The sequence below is a fragment of the Solea solea genome, chromosome 8 (genome assembly GCF_958295425.1).
Source record: "Solea solea chromosome 8, fSolSol10.1, whole genome shotgun sequence".
In the NCBI taxonomy this organism is placed as follows: domain Eukaryota; kingdom Metazoa; phylum Chordata; class Actinopteri; order Pleuronectiformes; family Soleidae; genus Solea; species Solea solea.
Window position 1 is genome coordinate 10,885,004 of NC_081141.1, and position 10,966 is coordinate 10,895,969.

At 40.0% G+C, this 10,966-nt stretch overlaps 2 protein-coding genes across 3 annotated transcripts; one reads left to right on the forward strand and one right to left on the reverse strand.

Moving 5' to 3' along the window:
* Positions 1-59: 59 nt before the first annotated feature.
* Positions 60-7,562, reverse strand: inpp5e (inositol polyphosphate-5-phosphatase E). Of its 2 annotated transcripts, none has more exons than XM_058636813.1 (11): positions 7,447-7,562; positions 5,610-6,481; positions 4,794-4,917; positions 4,582-4,679; positions 4,357-4,481; positions 4,002-4,121; positions 3,659-3,766; positions 2,965-3,126; positions 2,765-2,880; positions 2,547-2,683; positions 60-1,924 (listed from the first exon to the last, which is right to left on the reverse strand). In XM_058636813.1, exons 2-11 carry the CDS (start codon positions 6,410-6,412, stop codon positions 1,792-1,794), a joined length of 1,926 nt encoding a protein of 641 aa, XP_058492796.1. In that variant the 5' UTR covers positions 6,413-6,481; positions 7,447-7,562; the 3' UTR covers positions 60-1,791. The 2 variants fall into 2 exon arrangements, with proteins under 2 accessions (XP_058492796.1, XP_058492797.1); XM_058636814.1 differs by lacking the exon at positions 7,447-7,562 and adding an exon at positions 7,078-7,317.
* Positions 7,563-8,808: 1,246 nt separating this feature from the next.
* On the forward strand, positions 8,809-10,384 carry LOC131464371 (gamma-crystallin M2-like). The gene is made up of 3 exons (XM_058636815.1): positions 8,809-8,957; positions 9,742-9,984; positions 10,073-10,384. The coding sequence occupies exons 1-3, from the start codon at positions 8,925-8,927 to the stop codon at positions 10,349-10,351; spliced, it is 555 nt and encodes a 184-aa protein (XP_058492798.1). The 5' UTR covers positions 8,809-8,924; the 3' UTR covers positions 10,352-10,384.
* The last annotated feature ends 582 nt before the right edge of the window (positions 10,385-10,966 follow it).

Here is a 10,966-nt window from a genome sequence, read left to right on the forward strand (position 1 = left end):
AATAAAACACATTTTAAAGTTGTTTGTTTACTGTGTAAAAAAAAAATAAAAATCTCAAAGAAGTAAGAATTCTCTCGATAAAAGAAAATGTTTATTAAAAGGCTGTAAGATTACAAGTTAACGTAAAAAAATAAAGATAGAAGGTCCTGAGAACATGACAAGACCCACAGGCACTTAATGTTGAGCATTACTGCTCTTGATGCTGGAAATGCAGCTTCATTAATATGGTATGTAACATATACAGTACATGGATATATTCTAGTGTTTATGAGTTTACACAGCAGCAGGATAGATGAGAGGTAAGGCAATAAATTAAGATTAGCTGCGGAGGATCACTTGGCCTAATGAGGACATTTAATGACAGGCTGTAACAGTATAAATATAAGCAAATATAAGTATTTTACAGAAAACTTTAGTTCCTCAATATAAACTGTCCCTGAAATTCAACAATACCATGTTACACCTCCTGACTGCAGTGCTCTTTAAAATTGTTATCTTTATAACTATAAATTTGACTTTATGTTACACCTGCTTCGATTCTCAATCTGAAGCTGCTTCCAAATATGCAAATTGCACATTTTCCAGAAATAATCTGGATTGAATCAACCAGCCTCACTCATAAATTGATCATGGTGAGTTTCAAACGTGAATGGAGTGACTTAAAAATTCTGTCTAACTGGCCAACATTATGATTTCTTTGAAAATAAACAAATATGTTGGATTTCTAGTCGTTCAAGGATTTAATGATTTATAATAATCTGACTTTTGGTTCTTGTTTTGATAATAAAATTTAGTTTAAAGCAGTTTCTTCAAGTACAATAATGTTCAAGATATGAAATGTGCATACTGTCTCCTGGGCCTAGTGACAAGACAAATTCCCTCTGGAGAGTTTCCATCACTTAGCCAGTGAAACTTGCATTTTATTTATCTGTATAAGTTAGTTATCTGTATAAGTAAGTTGGATTCAGGTTGGGCTTTTGGGGAATCACATTTTGACACATCACAGGCAGATGCCAGTGTGCGCCCATGTTAGAATACAGTGGGAACATTTCTGGAAAAGCTCACAGGGAGTCAGCGTCCTGACCCAGGCACCGCTCCTCGTCTGGGACAGTGTGTGACTGAGACAGTCTGCTGCTGCAGTCTTCATATGTCAACACCAACGTCCACAAAACTGAGAGCAGGTATTTTTGTGCTCCATGGTTCTTGTCTGAAAACTGCTTTTCTGTCTAAGTCTCCTTTAAGGACAGTTTAAATGACCTAAATGACCTAAAGTGCACCTAAATGTTTGCTGCCGTTTCATGTGATGTGCTCTGTAATGAAAACAAAGATGAACCATTCAGAAATAAATAATCGAACACTGTGTTTTGTGATGCTATTAAAATATCTATATATTATAATATTAATAGCAAAATTAAAATAGACACTCAGCCTGCAGGGTTACATCAGTGTACATTGAATCATGTGACTGACGATTAAGCCACAACAGCGAGCCCCGCCCCCTCACTCTGTCCCCTTCTGTTTCAGACAGCTGAATATAGAAAGGTCAGACTGCTGCTGTGTCTCTCTGACCCTAAGGTCCCTGACCTCAAGTGCAGTCAGCTGCTTGACCAGCAGGGAACAACGTAGTTCCTCACCATGTCCAACAGAGGGCGCACTCTGCTCATCACAACCAACAATGGGTGCTGGGAAGTCACTGCTGGTTTTCCTTTTGGTCATTTTTCCACCCCCCTGTTTGTGGAACAGTGTGAACCAGCCTGGTCTGGTCTGGTCTGTTCTGGATCAGAGTTCACTTTAAGAGATGGAGCAGACGGTGCTGCTACTGGGGTTCTTCATCGCTTCCCTCCTCTTCAGCTCTCTGGTGATCCTTCTTCTGATGCCCTCCAAGTACAAGCCTCGGTCAAACTGTCCCGCACCCAGAGGAATACTGACACACACACACGGGCAAATACAGAACAGCAGATATTAAATATGATGTTTTTGTGCAGTAGCTCCAAACTATTTAAAGTTATCAAGTTAAGGAGGGCAGAAGATACAAATCTTAGACCCCACTCAGACCTGGTATTAATCTGTCCTGAACACTCCTCATCGATCCTGACTCCACCCTCAGATCAATAACAAAAACCACATCCTGAGGTGGTTTGAGGACGCGTCTGTCCACATTCCTGAACTGCATGAATGTGATCTGTCCTCAGGACAGATTAGAGGCTGTCTCCTCAGTTGAAGTCCTCTGATCTGCAGTAGTTTCAGGTTTTATTTACACTAGTCAGCGCTCATAGTGAAATGTATTTGCAGCCACGGCAACAACATTAACACTAATTAGTGACTGATTTATTTTACTAATGGTTACATACTATTCCAAGAACATGTTTTGGCCAGTCCACAACTGTGTGGGTGAATATTTGTTCTTAAAATCATGTGTTGTGAGGTCACAGTAATCCATCCATTCATCTTCTACTGCTTTATCTCTCACCAGGTCATCATTGAGTCTACATGAATGTTTGTGTCACATCATGTAATGAAAAATAAAAACACCGTGTGTGACTCACTTGTCTCTGCCTGGCCGCAGTTTGACCTGGAAGACACCGATGACGGGCCGATGGTCTGAGGTCTTGATGTTGGAGCAGCTGGTGTACTTTACCACTTTAATGTCATCGGCCTGTCTGTTCCTGAACAGGATCCTGTCCTGTGAACACAAACACAGATCCAGTTAGAGCAGCTGGACACGTTCATGTGTGACAGAGACATTCGGCACTTTTCTTCTTACTGTGTATGAAGGTGTCCTCTGTTTGGAGGTTGTGTCGTAGATGTCGCAGCCGATGTCAAATTTGTACGTTGGGTTGAAATGTATTGACGCCTCTTGGAATCCTTTGAAGACTGCGCCTGGAGAAACAGACGCACGTTCTCAGAGTTAATCAAATGCAACAAGCTTCTCTACACGTTTTCACTCCTCAGGTGTGAGCATACCGTCCTTCATCTCCTTGGAGAGCTGATCATGCTCCAGCAGTGAGCCCATGTCTCCACCCTCTGTGTGACTCATGATGGCCTCCACGTCAATGCGGTCCTTACTCAGCCGGAAGTTAAAATCTCCAAACCAGAAGACCTGGTCAAATCTTGTGGTGACGTCAGCTACAATCACAAATTACATTTTCAGATGATAAAAGATTATATTCTTATCTTTAATCTGAGCTAAGTATGAGTGCACATAGGACAAGTGCTTGTATACAGTCGGAATGACATGGAACTTTTATTCTGAACTTAAAAACAAGACCAAAGCTGGGACAAAGACAGAAAGCGATGGTCATGGACACAGAAAATAAAGATTACTGAAGCTAAAAAATGTTCAGGGGAAAAGCAGAGCAAATAACTCTGGATCAGCATTTTCTTAAAGTTAAAAAATTAAAGCAGAATTTTGGATATAATTTGTGAACTGTCATGGATCCAGTTCAATATTTTTTTTTTTTAAGTTTAAGTTGAAATTTTAAGTTATTTGTTAAGATTGTTAAGATACCCTTCACATGATCTACCAAAAACTTCCAGCTAAATGCTTAGTGTCCTGCCACTTTCAGGTTGTTTCCTTATTAAACAGTGATTTCTGGTTTTAACCCTCTATTTGCCACTGTCTTGAAGAAAATCCTATCATTTCAGATTTTGGTCTTACATGGTGTGGAGCGGTAGGGGTTGGTGTCTGGAAGGCCTTTTGGAAGAGCCAGAGCCTCAATGATTTTGTTGTAATCAAGGATTCTCTCGTAAACTTTGGCATCTCCAGCTGGAAAGAGAATCGAAGAAGCGCTTTGAAACACAGGCAGGGTACGTTTAAAAGCATTTATATTGAGTGTCATAGCTGATTAATGCTTCTTATTGCACATAAAAATGAATTATGTTGCTCCATAACTTTAACCCAAATTTTCATCGGGCTCCAGCTGCAGCCACTTGATGCTTGTTAAGAGAAATCACTGCTTCAGCCTCTGCAGCCTCACTCACACGAACAGATTTCTACTCACAGGTAAAATGGGATGTGATGAAGAGGAAGGAAGTGCCAAAAAAGGTGAAGGCGATTCCTACGGCCCCTTTGGTCTTGATCTGCGAGATGATTCTGGTTGTGACTGTAGCATGCTCCACTTCTGTGTGAGTCAACAAAACAAAGGTTTCTTTACCATTACCGTGTTTTAATTTCTTTTGATTATTTAGTTCATCTCAAAAGTCACAAGCAAGGGTCTTAATATTATCTGTACAATATTTGTTTTATTTTTGAGCCAAATGTCTGATTCCCACAACAGTCGCTTCTTATTCCTGTACATAGACTAATCAATCACGAGATAAACTGATGTTTATTTCCTGTGTGGAACTGGGACTGACCTGAGCAGAACCAGATGAGGTCTCTTCTGACAAATACAGTGAGATACAAAACGCCATGTGATGCAGCATACAGCATAACGTAATAAGGTCCCAGTGTCTCCTGAAGACGTGTCTCCCACTCTCTCCTGCACACACACACATACACATACACATACACACAGTGATAATGTAAGCACATTTACAAAACTGAATTATCCACCAGAATTCAAAAAAAGCATCACCTACCTGTCAGGACAACCCTCCTGAACCCCAATAATATAAAAGTCTTGTGCAATATCAGAGTCTGTTGGAAGGAGGAGGTCATCTAAGTTGAGTGGCAGCCCCTGAAAACGACAGAAACGTGGTTAGCGCTCAGCTGGTTGTCTGGTAGTGATTTTAGATTACACATGTTTCTCAGCGATGTGAGATGCTGCTGCAGTGTTTTGATCTCCTTGCACCTTTTCTCCCTGCATGTTCCATGTGGTGACGTAGATGCCCAACCTCCTGTCTGGGAAGTAGCGGTCAAGCTCCTCAGCTCCAAGCAGGGCACCGCTTCCCATCACGCTGCCCTCCAGAAAGCTCCTAGAAGATATAGAGTGTGTGTGGAAAACAAGTTAGCACTTTCAGTGGCAGCCAGAATGAAGTGTTTTAAGTGTTTCTCTGTTTATTAAGTTTTTTATGTCCATAAAGAAGTTTAAAAACACAATAAACTGGTTTCTTGAAAAACAAAAATCAATCTTTGATTACCGATTATTATAAATATCGATTGGATACTTTCATTTTGTCATGGTAACATTTTTGGCCATATGTAACCCACAACAACCTTAATAACTAAAAGCCAGACAATGTTACAAAATGATGACTGAACAAAAAAAGTGCTGAACAAGCATCTCCTATCACACTTGTTTTTGATTTTTGAAAAATGCTGAACTTAACTTGAAGAGTGCATGTACTTTTCTTTGGACTAATTTTCTTTTGATTAGATCAAAGATAAGGTGGTTAAAACTAGAGCTCACATTGACACACAACTGACAAGGTAAGCTACAAAAGCAACTAAATTACTAGAAGAGAATTATTTTACAACATACATAGATCCACTTCTAAGTATGGCTTGTTTTATGTTATCACTTGTGGAGCTTAGACACCTTTGAAAGAGACTGTTAACTAAAAGCCTTATGACACCAGAATAAATTAAGCTGTACAAAAATCCTTCAAACCCAGCCTAGGAAAAAATCCAGCTTCATTATCTACATGTTCTGCTATGCCCACTGTACCTGTTCCTCACATCCTGAGGTCTGATGGGGCTAAGCACACTGTAGGTGGACCTCAGGGAGTTGACAGAGGCATTATCTGACCCCATGTTGTCCAGAAGCCGGCTGTCGCTCAGGTTTCGGTGCAGTCTCTCCCCGAGCTTCTCTCTGGCCAGCACAGCATAATCCAAACAATCCCTGTCAATCCTATTAGCAGCCCTTAAAGTGGCTGATACAAAGTTCTTCTCCAGAGTGGGCAGTGGCCCTGAGGGTTGCACCGGGGACAGTCGCAACTTGGCAGGCCTCAACCCGAGGTCTTTGGGGTCGCTATGCTGACTCTGGCTCATTTCATACTGAGACAGACTGTTTCCTCTCTCTTGGAAGACTGGGGATCCTGTTGTAACAGCAGAGAGCGGTCTCACACCGGAGTCCTGGTTTGTGATGGTAGCAGCACTACTGACGACGATGCCATCACGAGCTGGGACCATTTGCTCTTCTTTAAGTGAGTCTGTTGAGGAGCCAGTCCCAACCGGGTCACTCAAACTCTCTTGGCTGTTCCTCAGTGTCCTGTTTCGCACCATCTCCTCAACAGAGCCACTTCTGATGGACTTTGACTGTCTGGGGAGTAAAGGTGGCCGAGGTTTGTATGGAATGACATCTCCCTCACCATTTTTAGCTGTGATTTTAGTGGCAATGTCATGTTCCTTGCAGGGTTTGACATCTACGGAGGCTTTGAGTGGCCTGTTGCTGTCATTAACAACTGCATCCTCTTTGTCAGGAGCTTCACAGTGCTGATCCAGGCTGCCATTCACTCCATTCTCAGTCATCCTCTCGTCATGTCTGAGGCCAGCTGTGGTCCGGTGGATAGATGTCACTCATTGCAATGGAACGCACACCTAAAGATGTGGAGCACAAAAGAATTCAGTAAAATGCCTTGAACCAAATCTGCTTATCCAGAAATTCATTTCATGGTCTCAGGTTATGAAGATTTGAACACTGTAGGTACAGCCTTGAGAATTATAATCTGTTTTTGTTTTCTTTTTACAGTGGACATTCTTTTGTGTTTTTGTGTATAACCAATATAGTAAGAAAGACTGATATTCCAATTAAAAAGCAAGGACTGTCAGTTCTGGAGAGAAATCTGTAACATGAAAACAAGAAGTTGTCTTCTGTTCATTTCTGTGGGGGTTTCAACCACATAATAAATGTCATTACTGCTTTATTTATAATTCTGCTTAAAAATATTATGTTTATAAGTGTGCAGTTTAAGAAAACTAGAAGATGAATGACAGCTTACGTTTTGGTTACATTTTTGTTCTACATAACTCAAGAATCAGAAGCTTTAAATCTGAGGCATCGTTGAGTTTTGTTTACTGATTTATAACCATAGTAACAAAAAGGCGAATCTGTAACTTATTAATTGGCTGTTTAAATATATGCTTTACACAGATATCGCCACTCTGCAGCTTTAATTAAGGACAGTTAGACATACCTGCATTGGTTTGTAGGTTAGCGTACAACGAAAACTAGCAGCGGCGGCTAAATAATGTTAACCTTGTCCAGGCAACAAAACTGAAGAAAAAAAAATCACAGTTTTCCAAATACGGACATGAAAATATGCATTATATTGCGACTGCTATGATGTCATCTGTCAAAAGGTAAAATTACAAATATACGCAAATAAACTTTATGAGCTACAAACACATAGTTTCTATAGGCTAATATGGATGAGCTAAACCGTAGCAGTATGCAGGTTAGCTTAGCTTACGTTTGAAGCAGACGTTTGTACAGTTTATTTGGCTGATGTTGAAAGTCGCTGTCCTGTGTGTAGTTAGCGTGTTAACGTAGTGAATGGAATTACCTCTTGTGAACTGCAGTTTATTCCCGGTGCGGCTTATTTCATAAGCTAATTCTATCTCGACTTCCTTAGCAACGTTTGACAACACAGATTTAGTAACTAAGACAAGAGAGACCCAGAGTGACTCTCAGCACGATGAAGCGTCACAGCGCCATCCTGCGCTGAGCGGTAGAGCTGCAGGCTACGTTTTCAACGTACTGCATTAGTATGTATGGAAGCCCGTTTCTGCCACTTGAAAAATAAAAAAGTATGTATTATAATATGTATAATATGATAATATATTCACAACAATGAAATACTAAGATATAATAATTAGATTCTATAGAGTCATAATTATGAGATACTAAGTCATAATAATGAGATACTATAATAATGAGTCATAATAATGAGATACTAAGTCACGATATTGTGATACAAAGTCATAACAATTAGATACTAAGTCATAATAATGCAATATTATCTCATTATTATGAGATGCTGAGTTTATAATCATGAGATACTAAGTCATAACTGTGTATAGTATCTCATAATTATGGAACATAATCTCAAAATTATGACCTATTATCATAATAATTACTTAGTATCGCATAATTATGACTTGAGTATGCATTCTTTTTTTTCCCATGTGGCGGAAACAGGCTTGCATGACTCATTTTCATTTTCATGAACCATTTTGACATTTGCTTTGCACTATATCTTCATTATTATCTATGCTGAAAAACAATAGCCATTAGGAAAGGTCACATGTTGAACGCAAAATATCATCTGTGCTTTTTTAATTTTAATTTACTGAAGGGCTTAAAGAAAACATCTTTACACCATTTTTACACCAAAAACCTACAGTTGAAGAGTTGAAACGAGGATGTTTGGATTAACGGATTCATATTTGTATTGACAGAAGTAGAATACAGACATAATTCATATGAAGGCACATGAGCAGCATTATCTGAAACATTATTTATGTTTTTAACTCACCATCTTACTGACTTTTGTTTTCTTCATATGGAACGCAATCAAACATAAAATCACTGACTCTACTGGCTCTAGAAAATATGTATATTTGTCATATACTGTATTGTGTAATATTCTTTTTGTCATGTTTAGAGTAAATTCAACATTCCTCTCTATTACCTTTTTTTTTATTCTATTACCTTCCTCTTTATTACAACATGCTTAAATCTGTGACTAAATGTCATGAAAAATCAAACAATAGAAAACATGTTTTTGCTGACAAAACAGCATATGTCACAGTCAAACAACAATGTCAAGTTGCGGCCGCTGATTTCACAAGTTCTGTGTCCCCCCGCGTGCTGTACCAGAAATGGTACATATTCTGCACATTTCCATGGCACCGTTGCTGGCTCAGGGGGTTTTAGACAATGGGGCCGGGCTGTGGGGCAGGTATAAAAGAGAAGGGTTAAACCAGGCAGAGTACAGTTTTGTGCAAGAGCAACCACAGCAGGCACCCAGAGTCCAGCAAAATGACTTCCAGTGGAATGAACATGATGAGCAAGGTGAGTTTACTTCGTATTTGCTGTCACCAAATCGTAAAAAGTTAAAAATGGGGATTTCTGGTTGAGCAGGAATGTCACTTAGGTCAACATTTTGACATGTGTTGCTTAGACTGATGAACCTACAGAGAATCATTTGGTCATACAACTCCATATTTGTGATATTGTTGCTCCTGAAAATAGCCAACTCTTTAATTCTTATCACATGTTGTATGTAAGTAAATGTAAGATGAAAATCCAAATGTTCTTCTATGTGTTATTTATTTATGGTTTATTTACCTTTGGACAGATACAGTGCACATCGATTAACTTTTATTTGTTTGTTTTGTCGCAAATACACATATAATAACTGACAGCTACCACTGAGCTAAGGGAGTGAAGTACTGTTTTTTAGTGGCTCTGTGTCTGTCTGTCTGTCTGTCTGTCTGTTTGTTTGACTGTGCTTCCACACTTGCACTTGCACTTGCCAATATGACCAACAGAGGCCGCCAGAGGCTTGTTGCATGAATGGGGGTGAAGACTGATGGGTTATGTGTCTCACATTTATTGATGTGTCTCTATTTGGTTTGGATCTCCATTTTTCACAAGTAGAACTTCAAAATTCCTTGCATTGTTCTATTCTATTCTATTCTATTCTATTCTATTCTATTCTAATTTTTTGACATTTGTCAACCATTAACCAGGATTTGAAAAAATCATCCCCAAAACACTTAACTGAACTTGAAGTTCATCGTGTCACATATGCTGTATATATCTCTAATCGAAGCCTCTCCCTCTGTCCCCTCAGATCGTCTTCTACGAGGACAGGAACTTCCAGGGTCGTTCCTATGAGTGCATGAGTGACTGTCCCGACATGTCCTCCTACCTGAGCAGGTGCCACTCCTGCAGGGTGGAGAGGGGCTGCTTCATGGTGTACGACCGCTCTAACTACATGGGCAACCAGTACTTCATGAAGAGGGGCGAGTACGCCGACTACATGAGCATGATGGGCATGAGCGACTGGATCAAGTCCTGCCGCATGATCCCCATGGTAAGACCTCACACCTGGCTAGATGTGGTGTAGATGGCATGTGTGGTTAGCTGTAGTGTAAACCTCTCTCATGTCCTGCACACCACAGCACAGGGGATCCTACAGGATGAAGATCTACGAGAGGGAGAACTATGGCGGCCAGATGTATGAGCTGATGGACGACTGTGACAGTGTCATGGATCGTTACCGCATGTCCAACTGCATGTCCTGCAACGTGATGGACGGCCACTGGCTCATGTATGAGCAGCCCCACTACAGAGGCAGGATGATGTACATGAGGCCCGGCGAGTACAGGAACTTCTCCAACTTCGGCATGAGCGGTACGAGGTTCATGAGCATGAGGCGCATCAACGAGTCCTGGTATTAGACTCTTTGCACTGAATAAAACTGTCGTAACCTATTCTGAGCGTTCATGGTCTTTCCTTCACATTTAAGAGATGGTCAGTGTCTTTCATCCTCTTTCAATGTTCATTTCCCATCCACATGTTCTCAGATCAGCTTCTCCAGTCTCCTGACTGATGCATGTGCAGGATTGTTTTCAGTTATCAGTTGCTGTTGGGCTGAATCTAAGTTTATTTTAAATATGAATTTATCCGTTGTATTTATTACACTAGCCATTTTACAGTGTATTTATTTATGAGGACAAGTGCAATAAGTTATATCCATAATGTGAACAACTGCTATTTATCTTAAGGCACTTCATTATTTATACCTTATATTTGTTCTGTTTAGCTCAAGGATTTGTGTATAGTGTTTTATCTTTAATATGGCATCTCCGGTTTGCTCCAAACTAAATGTCATTGTACTTGTGTGCAGTGACAATAAAAGTATCTAGATTTTTCTTAAAAAGGAGAGAAGTACAGAGAATCTACAGAGAACAAGAAATACTTTTTCAACAGCGTTTAGCTTTTACATCCACATCATGTCTGTGACAATATCCATTGGGAGAGTCAGGTTGGTTGCAATGTGCATCATCACCACT

Excerpts from the sequence above, each read along its gene's own strand:
- inpp5e (XM_058636813.1), bottom strand. The coding sequence starts at position 6,412 with ATGACTGAGAATGGAGTGAATGGCAGCCTGGATCAGCACTGTGAAGCT. Across the intron at positions 2,881-2,964 it reads CTCCAAGGAGATGAAGGACG|GCGCAGTCTTCAAAGGATTC; the intron begins GTATGCTCACAC and ends CTGTTTCTCCAG. Across the intron at positions 2,684-2,764 it reads AGAGGACACCTTCATACACA|GACAGGATCCTGTTCAGGAA; the intron begins GTAAGAAGAAAA and ends TTGTGTTCACAG.
- LOC131464371 (XM_058636815.1), top strand. The coding sequence starts at position 8,925 with ATGACTTCCAGTGGAATGAACATGATGAGCAAG. Across the intron at positions 8,958-9,741 it reads GAATGAACATGATGAGCAAG|ATCGTCTTCTACGAGGACAG; the intron begins GTGAGTTTACTT and ends CTGTCCCCTCAG. Across the intron at positions 9,985-10,072 it reads CCTGCCGCATGATCCCCATG|CACAGGGGATCCTACAGGAT; the intron begins GTAAGACCTCAC and ends TGCACACCACAG.